This window comes from Mastigoproctus giganteus, chromosome 4 (genome assembly GCF_048544385.1).
Source record: "Mastigoproctus giganteus isolate SK-2022 chromosome 4, ASM4854438v1, whole genome shotgun sequence".
NCBI classification, from domain to species: Eukaryota; Metazoa; Arthropoda; class Arachnida; order Uropygi; family Thelyphonidae; genus Mastigoproctus; species Mastigoproctus giganteus.
Window position 1 is genome coordinate 20993325 of NC_143578.1, and position 18148 is coordinate 21011472.

Below are 18148 nucleotides of genomic sequence, written 5' to 3' on the forward strand. Positions count from 1 at the left end.
AAACGTATGGAAGAAATAAAAATCAGAGAAGTTTGTAAGTATAAATTTGACACCTTTATTTTGAAAAATTGAGTTGTTTAGAATTCTCATTGAAGCATCTAATATCATGAGGCATCAGTATACCATGTCTGTAAACTGGGGGAAATTCATCATTGATTTAAATGTTTTTCAGGATGAAAACAAGTTTCAGTGAGAAAAACCATGCAATCCTCACCTGAAATAAATTGATTTGGCCAGTGTGGATAAAAAACCCATAAAAGTTCCTCCCATTTGGATGGATAATATTTCTCAAGTTGAATCAATGATGGGAATTAAATCTGGACCTATTTCACAAAGTGAGTGAGTGAGTGAGTGTATGTGTGAGAGAGAGAGAGAGAGAGAGAGAGAGAGAGAGAGAGAGAGAGAGAGAGAGTAGCAATGCAATTTAATGCTATATTTGATAACTCATATTTTTATTTATTTAATTTGGTGTTTTAACACAAGAAACAACACTAGACACCATTTATTTTATTAGTTTTTACTGAGAAGAATCAGTGACTGCACCTGCCTGTCTGGATACAACACGTTTTTGACGTAACCTTTTTGCAGCTTCCTTCTCCTGACTTGAAAAAAAAAAAGGAAAAAAGAAAATAAGAAAACTTAGTTTTAAAATTTACACAAGACAGAAGTAAATTTTAAAAATAAATTATCATATAACAAAACTTGTTTCAATAAAAAACTGAAAAAAGCCTAGCCTTTCTGGGATCTGGTGAGTGAGGTAAGAAAGTGAAAGGCATCTCCAAAGTAAATAAAAAGAACAGAAAGAAGACAAACAGTTGGAGTGTCATTTGCTTCCTTATGTCATCAGCCACATGCATATGAAGAATGTCTAAAATACTCTGTTTTATTGCCTTCATGCTTTCTCTACTGATATTTTCACTCATGTTTGTAAATTCATTTTCATCTGAACTGGACTGGAAATTATGTCAACTGGTTCAAAACTTACTCTGAACATACTAAATTGACTTCTCCTCTTCTTCAATTACTCGCTTTACTTCTGTTCTCTGGAATAATTCTGCCCTTCACAATTCACTCCAAACTTGTGGAATAAGTTGCCTTCATGGGTGGTAGAGGCCGACAGTTTGGGGAAATTCAAAGGTCATCTGGATAGTACCTTCGGATAAGGGAAGCGCATAGGATGATAGGTTTAATTTCCTTTTTACTTATATTTTATTTTATTTATATATATATATATATATATATTTTTTTTTTTATTTATTATTATTTAGTTATTTATTTTTTGTTTTTATCATTGTTTTGTTCGGATTATTTTATTTTTTATTTTTTTTGGCTGGTGCAGCATAAGCCATAGGCTTTCTTGTACCATGCGGCCGTTACTAATACTAAATACTAAATATTAAACTCACCATTTTCTCTTCTTTCAATTCTATGGAATAATCTTCCTCCCCACATGAAAATTTTATCTCTTCAGAAAATCAATATCAATAATGACAAGTTTTAACTTGCTTCTAAGTTGCCAGCCCATCTATGGTGCTAGAGTACCACAGATTTCAACAAATTTTCATGTTTTGGCATCATCAGTAAAAAAAAAAAAAAAAATTGTGCATATTTATTTAGTCTACACTAAGTTATACCTAAAATTATTTTTAATGTATATTAAGCGTGAGATGAATCTTTTTAAATATCTGAATCTTGTCAAATATCTGTTTTTATATTTTTATGGAGGGTAAAGAAATTTACCAAATTTATGCACAATTTATAAGTCACAGGGTGAACCAAATAGTTTATTTTCTGATATCTGCTCAATTACTTAATTTCACACATAATTTCATTTATTTATGGAGGTTATAATTTTATGCCATAAGTCTCCTTCCCCACAACTATTCAAGAAAATGCTTGTAGCCAACATTTGCTTGTGTAGCAAGTTTGGTTTTCTAGTCTAATAAAACAGAATTTGTAATTATTAATCAACATAACCCAACCAAGCATAAGGGAATACATTTTCCAAGGAAATATTCTCCAATTATCATTAGTTTAAAAATTAGAAAACTCGTATTATTCACTTTACTAGTTATATGTTAACTTTACTGAATATTAACTCATTGCATTCCAGATGAATATAAGTAACACTTGGACTACAAATAGCAAAAACCAGAATATAAAAACAAAACTGCATATAAACAAACTAAACTGCAACTGAAAAAATATTAGATCCACATTTGAACAACATAATGCATTCATGTATTTGAGAAAAATATCATAAATCTGAAAGAACAGTATACTTTCTGTAAAATCATAAAAAATAAAAACCAGAAAAAGTTGTCAGTTCTGCATTTATTCAAAAGGAACGGTAATATTCATTACCATTTCTCCCTGAGTATAGTAGCCAACAAAGAAACTTTATATTAGTGGATCCCTTTTATGATATTAATTTGTTTCAGAGACACCATTATATCATGAAAATATCATAATGTGAACCCAATAACACATTATTTTTTGGTAATTCGTTCAAAGACTTCAGAAGTTGAAATTTTAGCTATATAACTAAGCTATTTATTTCTCTAAAAGGTGATTTTTATAATGGAAATTGTACATACTGATTAAAAAAATTGATAAAAACTAATATATTAATAAAAGCACAACACAACAAATCATTTCAACTAAAGGATGGAAAAACAACACATGCGGCCAACACATTTATAAATGCTGCTATCGGCTGAGAGGAAGGGCCACGCCGTCTGGTTGGAGACAATCATAAGTGCATTATAAAGTGAAATAAGTAGGTGCCAGTTAACATAATCACTGGTTTGTAGAATAAGGCACTTTATAGAATAAAATTTCAAAAACCAATTCAAATCATTAAAATGCACTACACTTTCATTGTTATCGTATGTTCGGTTATAAGAATCAATTTTGAATGCCTTTGTGATATTTTTCTAAAACATATTTCTGGGGGGGGGGATTACCATAAAACAATAAAAACAATTTGCAATTTCCAGTTTATTGGGCTTTTCTGTTAGTGCAATCTATTATAAACAGGTAGTAAACTTGATCTTATTGCATTTGCAATCATACCAATAGCTCAAATTCTGTGGGTTTTTACATTATGGTAAAATGTGTTTCCCCTTCTATGAAATCTTCAGTCGTATAACAAATATAAATAAATTTTCAGAAATTTCCCTTCATTTCTATTTTTTAAGCTTCATAAACTTGTTACTCCGTATCTCACTCAATCGTATCGTGTTAGTTGCAATTTGTGTGTGCCGTGTTCTTTGTTATTGATTGCTTATTTTTTTTATTGTTTTAAATTTTACAACCCAAAAAAAAATGTCAGTGAACAGAAATATCAATTAGTTAATATGTACATATTAGAGTATTAATTAAGCTATGCACATAAGTGTAAATTTATTTTTATTTTACTAACCTGTGGAAAATATTCTTCCAATTTTCACATATCATTTAATTTTGTTAATTGGCAAGGTAATAAAGTGCAAATTTGTGCTTTACATCTTTACTTTTATAGTCTGTGGATAATATTCCTTCTATTTTTGCTTGCCATTTAATAGAATTAAAATTCAATTCACAAATGTGATCACAATGACTGGGGCTTACCACATATCATATAGTGAATGGTATTTTATTATGAAGAGTCCATTGTAAAGTGATTTGATCATACAGTGATCATTTGATCATTTATTCATCATTGAAATATTAGTTATATTTTGGTGCTCTTTACCATTATTTTATTTCATATATAATCTGTCACGAACAGGGGTGACTAATGACAATATTTGATAATATTCATTGTTAGTAGCTGGCAATCAAATATTTATAATAGCAAATTGTAAACCCTCTAGTGAATTTTAATCAGTTAATTGGTTTAAACCAATAAAAAAAAACAAAAAATAAAAATAAGTGTTAAAAATATAAAATTTATTTTGACACATTTATGCAAGAACAAAAAAAAAAAAAAAAATTCATTAATAAAAAAAAATGTAGAAAAACATACAAACTATTTAATACAAAATTCTAGGCAAGCTAGTTTCACCAAAAGAGATTGTTTTACATCTGCTAATTCACAGAACAAAATCTAAATAAAAAGTAAAAAATAATAAAATATAATTTTTTTAACACTATTTACCTTTCTTTCATCATCTCTTTGGTTACTGGCAAATCTTTGGGAGGTGGCTTCAAGGCTTCCCTAATTATGCAGCGAATTTTATCTAAACAGTCAGCTAAATTTATTAATTGCACCCTGGTTTTGTCTGATATCACTAGCAAATTACCTTCTTTTGTTAACGGGTGCTGAGGGGAAAAAATATATATGTTACAAACTGTATTCAACATTTTTGCATAAACAAATAAAATATTTGAAAAGAAATTCATTTTAAAACTTATTCACAGAAATTCAAAACTTATGAAGATTTGCATAACTTATTAAATAATTAATAAATCTGATCTAAGTTCCATAATGCACAACTATTTTTATACAGGTATAGTATTTTGGGCTTAAAATTGACCAAATCTAGCCCACCAAACAATTTTTTTTTGCTAATCTGATCACAAGATGCATATTTGACTTCCCTGCTATAGACTTTCTCCTCCCTCCCTCAAATGCAAGTATGAACCAAATTAATTATCATGACTATAAAGGGGCTATTCCATAGCCTATTAGAGTATAGGCTCTAGCATAAAATCAATATGGCAGCAATAGTAGGTGAAAGGCTCATCTGAGCTAAGGAATATTAAGACAATACAATTTCAACGTTCACAATTTACGATTAAAAAAGGGTTTAGCCTCATTTGCCCTAATCTCAGAAGCACTAATGGTGATGCCATAATTGCACATGCCCTAATGAACGCTTGCCATAATGATGACCTAATCACATCCCAATGGTAGGTGTGTTACTGTCAGTTGCCCTAATCAGGTATACAATTGCATACCTTAGAAGATAAAGAATTTTTGCTATTTGAAGGTGGTGAGGAAGAAAGATTCTTGGTTTCGGAATTGGCGGTTCCTTCAGATTCTCTGCAGAAATCCAGGAAATGCTATTTACATGGATGGAACATTTAAAGTTATTCCTCAATTATTTTGCCAACTATATACTCTTCATGCCATGCATAGAGGCCAAATGTTTCCATTTCTTTATATTCTTCAGATAAGTCAAAACCAACTTAAAATTGCATGTTCTAATTAATTCAACAGAAAGCATTGCAAATTGGGATGTTTCAACCAAGAAAATTCCAAGTTAATTACGAAAGTGCTGACATCATATCCATAGAAGAAACATTTTCTAATGCTGATATAAAGGGCTATTTATTTCATTTCAGTCAAGCAACTTGGCAGTACATTTAGGATTACAAGTACAACATTTAGGATTACAATTGGCATACATCAAGGAACAAATTGTCAAAAAGTTAGTGAAGTCAATGGTGGGATTGGCATTTGTTTCTTTAGATGAACTAGAGCAAGGGTCAGCAACTTTTTTTTGAGTGAAGAGCCATTTTTTATCCAATTAAAAAAAAAAAAAAAGAGAGAGAATCCGAAGAGTCACACTTCAGCTCAAGCTGGGGGGAGTGTTTTAAGAAATGGAATAGAGTGGGAAGGTGTTTTATAAAAAAAATATATACATGTATTCTGAAATATTATTTAGTAACAATGAAAAAACATAACAAACATCCAATTAGGTACAAATTAATGTGACTTTTGCTGCTGAACTTCTTGAACGAGTCTCTCATCATTGAGCGAGTATGTTGTAATTTTCATCTTTAAACATGCTGAGAGATCACATTGTTCAGACAGTTTCTTGATTTATTTTTAATATAGTTCAAGTTCGAAAATATTTGCCCGCAGAAATTCGTTGAACCAAAAACTGAGAGACCTTGCTTTTTCAACTTGTCTATCGCCGTCCATTTGTGTAGAATTGCAATGGCAGCCTTTTACCTCTCCAAATCCTCAATTTCAGTTTTAAGGCATTTCAGTCTTGCACTCCACATGTCCATGATTTTTTCCATTTCAAATTGTGCTGCATGTGGGCTAAAAGTTAGAGCCGCAGGTTGCTGACCCCCGAACTAGAGGAAGCTTGGGAAGGAACCATTCGAGAACATCCATCGCCAGAACATCCTTCATATGAAAAGCGTGAAGAGCTTATAAAATACTTCGAAACAAATTCAATTGGACCCACTAGTCACTTTCTGCCATCATTGTGGAATCATCATGTTAATTTTGGCCCTTAGACAATAAATCATGTGGAAGGATGGCATTATGCTTTAAATAAATCAGTGGGGCACCATCATGTTAATATATGGAAAATGATTACCCATTTAAAAAGAAACGAGCTAACTTCAAGAGTGTACTAGGATTAATAAACGTTGGAAATCTTCCACCTCATAAAAACTGTTTTTGAAGTCCATTTTTATATTTTTATTGCTCCAAAAAAATAGAACATGGTTACATACACACAGTGGAAATGTGGGAATAGGGCAAATGGGATATAGGCCATGCAATTAGGGCAAGTGGGACATAGAGCGTATCCTTTTAGGGCAAGTGGAATATGGGGCTTAAGCCTTTGGGGCAAGTGAGGTAATGCCTTAAAAAAAGGATACTCTTTTCCAAATGTGGAAAACACATTTCCAGATCTGCTAAAGAAAATAAAATAAAATACATGAAGTACTTTGTTTTTTTTATAAAGGCTAAAAATTAATTTCAGTTAAAGAAGTCTAATAGGTAAATGTAAACTTTCACTGTTACAGTATTTCTGATTACATTATAAACTTAAAATTAAGTAATGCAGAATGAAATAATCTGAAATCTGAGCTAAAAAGACAGTTTTCATATAACAAATTTTGGTTTATGGTATACATGTTCAGAACTTATATTAATTTCAGCAAAATAGCAGAGATTTATTCATAAAAGTACAGCTCATAATTTCTTCAAGATACAGTATTATTATATTGTTTTAATCTAAATTAATTAATAACAAAAAAATCGTTAGTTCTGAACATATGTACCATAAATAAAAATCTGATATCAAAACTGATTATTTTGCTCAGATTTCATATTATTTCATTTTGCATTACTTAATTTGAAGTTTATAATGTAAGTAGAAACATTGTGGTGAAAGTTTACAATTGCCTATTAGTGACTTCACTGATTGAAATAAATTTTTTCCTTTATTAAAAAAAAATGCTACATGTATTAGCATTTTATTTTCTTTAACAGATGTGGAAAAGTTTACCAAATATGGAAAAGAGCAGTCTTTTTTTAATCGTAAACATTGAAATCATATTGTCTTAATATTCCTTAGCCCAGACATGCCTTTAAAGTAACACCTACTATTGCTGCCATCTCGATTTTGCAATGACCTATACTATAGTAGGCAATGGCTATTCACAAATTACATAATGCAATTATTAGTGAGCAGGTTAGTGCCTTTGCGCCATGTTTTGTTTGTAGTGAACTGCTGTAGTAGATAATTAGCATTGTTTTAATTGCATTATGTAATTTGCCTTTTTGTGAAGGTATTGTTATAGTAGTAGTGGCATGTGATGCAAGAAAGCAAGTGTATGAGCTTATGCAGCATCAGCCAAAAAAAAAAAAAAATCACACCATTCCCTCCAAATGCCTGTCCAGTTCCTTCTTAAATTTATTTAACCTATCAACTTCCACAACGACAGATGGAAGTTTGTTCCAGCCGTTTAATTAACCACCCGCTGGCTAAAGGCAAATTTCCGCACATCTATTCTACCTCTATCTTTTCTTAATTTCAATTTATGCCCCCTTAGGTTCGTAATCTGAACAAGTGGAAGGATCCCATCAGAATTCAGCGTGCTCAACCCATTCAAGGCCTTACACACCTCAATCAGATCACCGCACAGGTGCCTAGTCTCCAGCCACTGCAATTTGCAGAACTTAAGCCTCTCTTGGTAAGAGGATCTCTTCATTCCCCTCACCAATCTTGTTGCCCTTCTCTGTACACGCTCAAGCAAATCTACATCCTTCCTAAAATGAGGCCTCCAGACCAGTACGCAGTACTCATGGCGCGGCCTGACCATTGCCTTATACAGAGGGACAATCACCTCCTTTTCCCTGCTAGCAAAATTCCTATATATCATTGATAAAACCCCATGACCTGCCCTGGCAGCCTGTCTGCATTGCTCAGAAAACTTCATATCTGACTGCACAATTACTCCCAGGTCTTTTTCATTTTCTACCACCTTAAGTGTAGTACCACACACTTAGTACGTTTTTCTGGGGTTACTTCTACCCATATGCAGTACTTTGCATTTGTCAAGGTTAAACTTCAGTTGCCACTTCTTAGCCCATCTGCCCAAATTATCAAGATCCTGTTGCAGTAGCACAGTGCCATTACTGTCATTAACAATCCTGCCAACCTTTGTATCATCTGCAAACTTCGACACTAAGCCTAATATACCTTCATCAATATCATTGATAAATATACAAAACAACAGTGGACCCAACACCGAATCCTGTGGGACTCCACTAATAACATTAGTCTACGAAGAGCAGCACCCATTGATTACCACCTTCTCCCACTCAACCATCCTTTTATCCATTATAGCAACTTACCCTTAATACCACTCTGCTCCAATTTGTACAATAGTCTTCCATGCACAACAGTGCCAAAAGCTTTCCTGAAATCCAAATATATGATATCAAAATTATTTTTTGCATCCAGTTCCTTTGTAACCACATCATAATATCCTCGTTGTGAATACCTTCACAACTAGTTGCCATGGTATTGTACTACCTCAAATAAGTAACGTCCACCAATGGGGAAGACTAATGTTACTTATATTCAGTGGATACTACCATCCAGACGGCACTGTTTCAAGGCTTGTTGGCCTCTTCTCAGCAGATGGGTAGGTACCCTGGTGTTGCAATCGTGAAAATCCAGTTATGAAGTTTAACTCCACAATATGAGAGATACCTGATGGTGTACAATAATATAAACTAAGATGATTATTTTGCATAAAGCATGAGACTATGTGTGAGATTCATTAATAAACAGGTTAGTGCCCTTGCCCATGTTTTGTTCACAGTGAACTTCCGAAGCAGATAATTAGCATCATTTTAATTGTATCTCATATTGTGAATACCTTCACAGTGAGTTGTCATGGTATTGCACTACCTTGAATAAGTAACGCTTCACCAATGGATTATGCTTTATGCAAAATAATCAAATTAGTTTATACTATTGCACACCATCGGGCACCTCTCATATTGTGGAGTTAAACTTCATAAGTGGATTGTCATAATTGCAACACCAGGGTACCTGCCCGCCCACAGAGGAGAGGCCAACAAGCTTTGAAATGGTGCAGTCTGGGTGATGGTATCCAGCAAGAATAAGTAACATTAGTCTTCTCCATTGGTCTCATGCTTTATGCAAAATAATCATCCTTATCCCATAGTAAATGTAACAACAGATTTGACCCACCCGAACATTACTGAGTAATGAAGTTCACCAATATGTATATACTTCAATTTCGGGATGTAATTTTTTATGAGAAATCTATTGTTTAAAATTTTACACCCACCACCTCCACATACCCACAAGGTAGGTAATCAGTGCAAACATTTTGGAACTATTAGCTTAGTGACTGTTAAAAAGAAATAACTTCCTTCTTTAAGTGAAAAATGGCTAGGTTATTTTCTAAACAATTAATTACTGACCATTTTCATAATCTGACTTTTTGCTTTATCAGGTATCCAATCTGCAGAGGCAACATGAAACTGCACTTCAACTCTACTTTTGGCTGAAACAAAAATTATATATTTATGTGAAAGTATATAAGTATAATTTTTATTTTACAAATATTGTGAAAAATTTAATTAATTATATAAGAAATTAAAATTTAAATTACAAAATAAGTTTTAAAAAAAAAAGTTACTTTCCAAAATATGGAGTAAAAATTACTTTAAAGCCAAACTGTGGTAAACTACTCTTGAAGAATTATGATGTTTTCAATAAGTATTATTCTGTCTTCAATGTTTTGCATTCCCTCTTTAATGTTTAAACTGCTTAAGATTCAAATAATTTCACTGACCTGTGGAATTTCTTATAACAACATTTTCACAAAGGGCAGTAGTTAGCCAATCTCAAGATTGTGTAAAATTGTCCCTATGATATTGGAAAGATTTTCCAGCTGATAAAATTTTAACTCACTTTTTAACAAAATTTTAACCCAAAATTTTGACACATTGATTTTTCAGATTTCTTAATTTCACCAGTGTGTTTTTAATCAATGTTATATTGATTTCAACTATCTTTTTGTATAATAATTATATTCTAAATTTGGTCTCTGTAATCAACAATTATTTATGAAACAGGGGTGATATTTGAGAAATGGGAAGAGCAGTAGCGTAGCCAGGATTTTTGTCAGCAGGCACATTCCCTAAAAAACGGTGCCAAATGTCTAATGCTAAAGAGCCCCACAATACCAGATTTCGGCATCAGGGGGCTACAATGTACCTGCTGACCCTACCCTCACTATGCCACTGAGAAAGAGGATTACTAATTGCAGAACTATGAACTCATCTTGATGCCTAGAATTAATACTATAAGCTCATACAGTTTTATGAATAAAATATAGTGCAAAGTTTTTATGTTAGAAACTAATGTACCAGTGGTGAATGTTTTGCCAAAACTGTTTTCAATAAGAAATAAAGATTAATATCAAAGTAATTAGAAAAACCTCTGACTCAGCTCCCTTTGCTGTTAGCTAAACTGTCAGTGAGATGGACTTGGATAATAAAATATATTTAAAAAAATTACTAAAAATGCAATTTGACAATTTTTTACATGTATGACTATATCGTCCTTTAAAAAAATAACATTTTTTAAAGGATGATATTGTTGTGCAATTATTGTACAAAAAAAATTACAATTATCCTAGTGTACCCCTGGTGAATATTTAACCAAAACTGAAATGAAACTGTTGATCAACAGTTCTGTTACAGAACTGTTAAAAAGACAGCAGAAATTTTTAAAATTGGTTGGAAAATTTTACTGCTAAATAAAACCTACTGCAAAAGGAATCAAGTAAAAAGCTTGTTTAGTCTTTGAGTTATTCAAGTACAAAGGGCATTCCAGACAAGCAAATTATTTAATATTTCTTATATAAAAATTTCAGTGAATAATTTTTATATATAAATACTTGCAGCTATTCCATTATTCCTGAATATTAACAGAATTATTAATTTACCAAATTTTTGTTTTTTAGCCATATTTAATTGTGTTAATTACATGTCAAACTGATACAATTTTATTGAACTGTCACTGTTATTTTAAATTGGGAATCTCTTTTGAGGATTACCCTGACTTCTAATCTCTCTTGCCACAAGTACATTACAAATATTGCTTCCTCTGCATCTAAAAAACTTGGTTTTCTCTTTTGCTCTTGGCGTTACTTTTCTTCCAAACAGATGTTCACTCTGTACAAATTGCAAATCCACCCTATCATGGAATATTGTTCCCACATCTGGGGGCGGTGCCCCCAAAACCTTTCTCAGGTTTCTAGATTCCATTCAGAAGAGGGCAGTTAGGTTAATTAATGACTCCTCTCTAACAGAGTCTCTCCACTTGCTGTCTCATAGATGTACTGTTTCTGCTGCATGCCTTTTCTACAGATACTTCCATGGGCACTGTTCTTCTGAATTAGCTTCTATAATTTCCGCTCTCTCTCAAAACAGTCCGAACATGTGCTGCCACCAGTCAACATCCATTTACTGTCCAACTTCAAACTCACAGAACCAACTTTTCATCTTCCTTGTTTATTCATTCAACTGCCGTTTTCTGGAACAACCTTCCTTCATATGTATTTCCTGAAAATTACAGTCTACAGAAGTTCAAGTCTAATGTCAACAAATATCTTCTTTTCAACTTCCAATCCAAGCACGGTACTAAGTATTATAGGTTCTAATACCTCTTGTGTTTGGGGTTTTCATAAAAAAAAAAAAAATTTAACATCTTCCAAAAAAAATCAAAATTAACTTTTTAAATATTAATATTATGTCCACATTTCAAACTCTTACCTATGTAAATATTATGTACATGAGTCCGGGGTATAAATTTATTCAGAACATAATGGGGTGGTTCACAGTCACCTTTATAATATTTAATGATCAGCTCATCTGGAAAATTAAATGAACATGTTAATAATATGCCATTGAAATGAAGTTACATGAAATGGACTTTAATAACAGTAATAACTAAACTTCTTTTATATAATAGAATTCTGTGAAGAGAATAATTATCGATATATCACTCACTATATAACTCATGGAAAAACCTACTCCTCTGTCTAATTTTGACCAACTTCAACCCTTATTGAAACCCCTATTAGAAATTCTTTTAAGTTGAAACGATACTTCATTGATATCTTCAGGCTTTGTTTTAGAAGGCAGATTTTTTACTAATATCACCGTTTTACTGCACTATCATGTCCACCTTTCATGAGAATTTGGATGCGAACTCAGACCACTCCAAAAAAGTGACATGGGCAATAATAAATCCTTGGATCCTTCTACTTTTGTCCTCCACAACATTACAGTCATGGAGCTCACAAACTAATAGGAACCAAGGATTTATTATTCCTAGTCCTTTTTAAGGAAAAGAATATGACCATCTATGAAATTCACTGACCATTTCCACATCAGTGGATACCTCTTCAAATTATTTAAAGTCCTGTAAAATTATTTTACAAATTTCATATAGTTTTGAATGTTCATTGCTGGCAGAAGAGACAAGACAATCTCAGCAGTAATATATCTTATCATTGGTGCCTCCTAAAATTCTTTCAAAAGAAAAAAGAAAAAGAAAAAACAAAACAATGCAGTGTAATAACAACCATTTGCATTTCCTGTGTTTTCCCTTTGACTCTTGTTTATATTTTAAAATAATGAAGCCTATTTCAAACTTATTTTAAGATGGCAGATCACATTATCCTAAGAGACCTTCCTTTGTAGTATTTATAATATACAACCTATTAATTAGGTTTGTATTTTATATAAACCCAATATTTTATAGAAGTTCTACAGAGATGGTGGCCATACTGTAAGTGGTTATCATTTTGAACAGGGCCAAGAGCATACATATCAAGATCCCCTTCCCCCACCCAAACATGGTGTTTGGAGGGGGGAACAGCATGCCTTGTGATCTTAAGCTTGCTTTCCTTTAAAAAAACAAGCAGGCTAAAAATAATGTTCTAGTCTATGACTAGTAAAAAACAAAAACTTTTTTTTTATTTTACTAAACTAAACTAAACAAATGATTAAAGATACAGCTTTAGAAACTTTAGAAACTAAACCAAAACCAAATAATCCTTAGATTACAACAGAAATCTTAGATGTAGGGAAAGAAAAACCTCCTAAACCTTTGTTAAATTCAACGAAGAAAACAAGAAAAAATATAAAACCCTAAAAAATAAAATAGGCAACCTATGTAGAGCTGCTAAAAGGAAATGGTTAGAAGATAAAGCAGAGTTGTGCAAAGAAGCAAATAAATGCCACAACTCTAAAACAACTTAACGGGTTATAAAGGAACTCTATAAAACATACACCCTAAAAACAATGACAATGAAAAACAGGAAACATGCAAGAAATTAAAAAATTATGGAAAGAATATTATGAAACCTGTTTAAAGGGGAAAGAAAAAATGTTCTTGCCTCAGATAATAGGAGAGATAAAGCATCCCCTATAACACGATAAGAAGTTCAGAAAGCAATTAGCCAAATGAAGAATGACAAGGCACCTGGAAATGATGGTATCCAAACAGAAATTTGGAGGCAAAGCAATGTTAAAACACCTTGCACAATTCTTTAATTATATTTATGGGGGATATACCAGAAGACTGGAAAAGTGGAATAATAGCACCTATATACAAAAAAAGAAAATAAAGAAAATTTCGGAATTATAGATCCATTACCCTTTCAAGCCATATATATAAAATATTCATAAGGAGCTTACAAAATAGGATACTTAAAATATATGAAGAAACAATAGGGGAAAAACGTGCAGGATTTAGAAAAGATAGATCAACAATAGACCAAATATTCACACTAAACATTACTGCAGAAAAATACTGGAACAAGAAGAAACCTCTTTATTTCTGCTTCATCGATTTCAAGCAGGTATCTGACTGTAAACAGAGAATATTTAATGAAATAAATACAAAAATACCACTAGTTCAAGAAATACCCACGTTTGTAAATAATTACTACAAAAATACAAAAGCAATTGTAAAATTCAACAAAGTTAAAACAGAGAATTTTGAAATATGCAGGGATGCCCTTTATTCCCATATCTATTTATTTAATATCCACCTAGAGGAACTAATGAAATCAACTGAAGAAAACAGGGCAGAATAATAAATGGTAAAAATATAAACCACATAAAATATGCAGATGTTATGATATTAACAGAAACAAAGAACAACTCAGAGATATTATAACAAACATCAATAAAATAAGCAACAATTATGGAATAAATATCAATATAAATAAAACCAAAGTAATGCAAATTGGAAGAACCACAGAAGACAAACATCCAAAATCAACAGACAGAACAAGTACAAAGTACAAAAATTCGTGTACCTGGGCTCTTTAATAACTGCAAACCTAAGCAATATTGACCAAATTAATCACAGATGGAACATCAGATGGACAAATTTGAACAAACTCAAAAACATATGGAAGAGTAACAATATCTCAGTCTAAAAATTTAACTACACGAAATGGTCATCATATCCATAGCAACTTATGGATCAGAAAAATGTAAAATAAATAAGAAAGAAAGAAAGGCAAAAGATAATAGCATTTGAAATGAAATTTGCATTAGTAGAGGCATACGATACAAGAAAGCAAGCTTATGCAGCATCAGCAAAAAAAAAAAAAATCTCCCATTTCACCCCTCCATTCGATCCAAATGCCTGTCCGGCTCAGCCTTAAATTTATTTAGGCTATTAGCTTCCACAGCAAGAGATGGAAGCCTGTTCCAATCTTCTGCATAGAATACTTCCAGTCAATGCTCTCCAAATGTAACGAACAAAATAAAATGAAATAAATGGATAACATAATTTAATGAATTCTTCCGTTTATTTTATTTTATTTTAATTTATTTTATTTGTTACATTTGGAGAGCACTGACTGGAAGTATTCTATGCAAAAGATTGAGGTAATCTCTTACTCTTTTGAATATATTGTAACAACATAGAAATTATTGAGCCTTGCAGCTCTGTGTTTTTACTAATCAATGAGGTTATATAAAATATAGGCTGTTAGTATTAGTAACATGATGTAAGGAAGCAAAGCTTATACATTATCCAACAAAAAAAAACACTTCATTTTCTTATTCCTTCCAATAATTTATCTAAACCTTTCTTAAATTTAAAATTAAACACTGTAAAATATGTACAATTATAACTCCTGCATCTATCACCTTTCACAGAAGACATATTTAATGACCTATGTTGGTTTTAGGGAAATATCAAGTTTTAGCTGTATTTTCATTAATAGACATTTTATATAAAATTATTTGTGAATCAGTCAACCTTTTACAAATAATATTTGAACGAATGCTGTAATGAAAGTCTTGAAATGATTCAGGAAATGATTACACTGTAATAACAATATTCTTTTAGGAACTTACCCATTGGTATATAACCAGAAAATTCATTCTCTGTATTTTGTGGTATCTGCAACAGAAGGAAAAAGTATTTCATTATTAAAAAAACTGAATGATAAACAACAACTGCTATTATTTAGGAACCATTTAGGAATTATTATTTAGGAACTGCTATTTTAAAAAATCTGGATACAACATGTATCATTGTTAATTAATATGTAAACATTGACTATACTGCATAAAATAATTAAAATAAAATAAGGTTAAAATAAAGCAGCTAAATAATATGTATTCATTAAAATCAGACAAAATGAATAAATATAGGATAAATAAACTGAGTGTGGAAGCTTTTAATTAGTTTTTTCAAAATTTTTTTAGTCATAAAATAATGGGACACCATATGATGAAGTGACATACATGTCAGTAAATCCAATGAAGGAAGAAAGAATGGGTGGGGTTGTGAAAGAAATCTGAACACAGAAGAAGGGGGAAGAAAGAAGAAACAGAAAAAAAAAGCACTCAAAGTTTGGAACAAGTAGCACTGAGGAAACTGGAACAACATAGCGAACTAACAATTCCAATATATAACCTTGATTAATGCTAATAGATGTATTTCTCAAATTATTGGATATTATACAGAAATTGGATCTGTATAATAATGTGAGAGCTGATGAATGACACAACAGTCATTCTTTGGGTAGAACAACCAATTATTTGGTTGGCACGATGTCAAAATTTGCAGATGACATCAAGGTCGGTAGAGCAGTTAATGATCAATGCGAATTGATCTGCACAAACTTCTTCAGGATGACTTAAAGAGACTTCAGAGACAGTCAGAAAAGTGGCAGTTACATTTTAATGCAGAAGCCAGGACTTACACTTGGGGAATAGCAACCAAAAATTTCAATTCTGCAAATTGCAGTATCTGGAGACTAGGCACTTGCAAGGTGATTTAAGTATTTAATTAAGGCTCTGAATGGATTGAGTAAGCTCAATGCTAATAGAATACTCCCTCTTGCTCAGAATACACACGAGTGGGTATAAATTCAAATTGAGGAAGGATGGTTGCAGAACATATGTGCAAAAGTTTGCCTTTGGCCAACAGGTGGTCGATTGTTGGAATAAACTTCCATCTGGTGTTGAAGAATTGGGTAATTTGAATAAATTCAAGGAAGAACAGGGGCTCACATTTGGTGAGTATGGGCTTGGCACACCCAGGGTCCTGAGCTGGATATAGTAGTAGTAGTGGCATGTGATGCAAGAAAGCAAGTGTATGAGCTTATGCAGCATCAGCCAAAAAAAAAAATCACACCATTCCCTCCAAATGCCTGTCCAGTTCCTCCTTAAATTTATTCAACCTATCAACTTCCACAACGACAGATGGAAGTTTGTTCCTGCAATTAACCACCTGCTGGCTAAAGGCAAATTTCCGCACATCTATTCTACATCTGTCCTTTCTTAATTTGAATTTATGCCCCCTTAGGTTCGTAATCTGAACAAGTGGAAGGATCCCATCAGAATTCAGCGTGCTCAACCCATTCAAGGCCTCATACACCTCAATCAGATCACCGCACAGGTGCCTAGTCTCCAGCCACTGCAATTTGCAGAACTTAAGCCTCTCTTGGTAAGAGGATCCCTTCATTCCCCTCACCGATCTTGTTGCCCTTCTCTGTACATGCTCAAGCAAATCTACATCCTTCCTAAAATGAGGCCTCCAGACCTGTACGCAGTACTCAAGGCGTGACCATTGCCTTATACAGAGGGACAATCACCTCCTTTTCCCTGCTAGCAAAATTCCTATATATTATTGACAAAACCCCATGACCTGCTCTGGCAGCCTGTCTGCATTGGTGATTCCCTTCTACTTTTGACTCTCTCTCTCTCTCAGGGTAACTCGGGAATTTTTTTTGGCTGGTGCAGCATAATCCTCGGGCTTCCTTGCACCATATAGCTAATAATGATATAGGAAATGTTAGTTTTTATTTATTTTTTTGGCTGACGTTTAAGTTTGCTTTCCTGCATCATTTACCACTACTAACACTAAAGCCTGGTATTTGTGTGCAAACGAATAACGGGTACTGATTGATCGAAAAGACATTACTTTCAGCTCCACTCTTAGGTTGCGGAGCTGTAAAGTTACAGATGTATAGTATATCGTTTCATTCTACTAACTATAAACACATTACCTGCGGCAGAGCTGCAATATTAAAGTTACTGTTTGGATATATTTTATCCAGACTATAACGACTCTTAAAACTAGACTGGAACCGCGAAAATTTTGCTGTGTGACTTATATTTTTAAGAATCCTGGGTACAACACCACTCTGTAACAACAACCTCTGCACAGCAAGCGCCATGCTTTGCTTCATTCTCGTAAAATCCCTAGTTAAAATTTCTCCAGTTAGTTTTTACCGCCCTCTATTGATGGAAATGAGTTCTGTTACATGTGATAGAATGACTTGTGTAAAGTGACAGTAAAATTTGTAATAGCTGATTCAGATATTA

The 18148-nt window shown here is 32.6% G+C and overlaps 1 protein-coding gene across 1 annotated transcript; it reads right to left on the reverse strand.

The window, feature by feature from the left end:
* Positions 1-431: 431 nt before the first annotated feature.
* Positions 432-18010, reverse strand: LOC150086452 (large ribosomal subunit protein mL62-like). Its single transcript, XM_090371391.1, has 6 exons — positions 17830-18010; positions 15668-15713; positions 12056-12154; positions 9695-9777; positions 4142-4305; positions 432-602 (listed from the first exon to the last, which is right to left on the reverse strand). Exons 1-6 carry the CDS (start codon positions 17998-18000, stop codon positions 518-520), a joined length of 648 nt encoding a protein of 215 aa, XP_090227517.1. The 5' UTR covers positions 18001-18010; the 3' UTR covers positions 432-517.
* Between the last annotated feature and the right edge of the window lie 138 nt (positions 18011-18148).

Coding starts and splice junctions, on each gene's coding strand:
- LOC150086452 (XM_090371391.1), bottom strand. CDS start 18,000: ATGGCGCTTGCTGTGCAGAGGTTGTTGTTACAGAGTGGTGTTGTACCC. Junction 9,778..12,055: donor TGTACATAATATTTACATAG/GTAAGAGTTTGA, acceptor TTTTTGTTTCAG/CCAAAAGTAGAGTTGAAGTG. Junction 603..4,141: donor AAAGAGATGATGAAAGAAAG/GTAAATAGTGTT, acceptor TTTTTTTTCAAG/TCAGGAGAAGGAAGCTGCAA.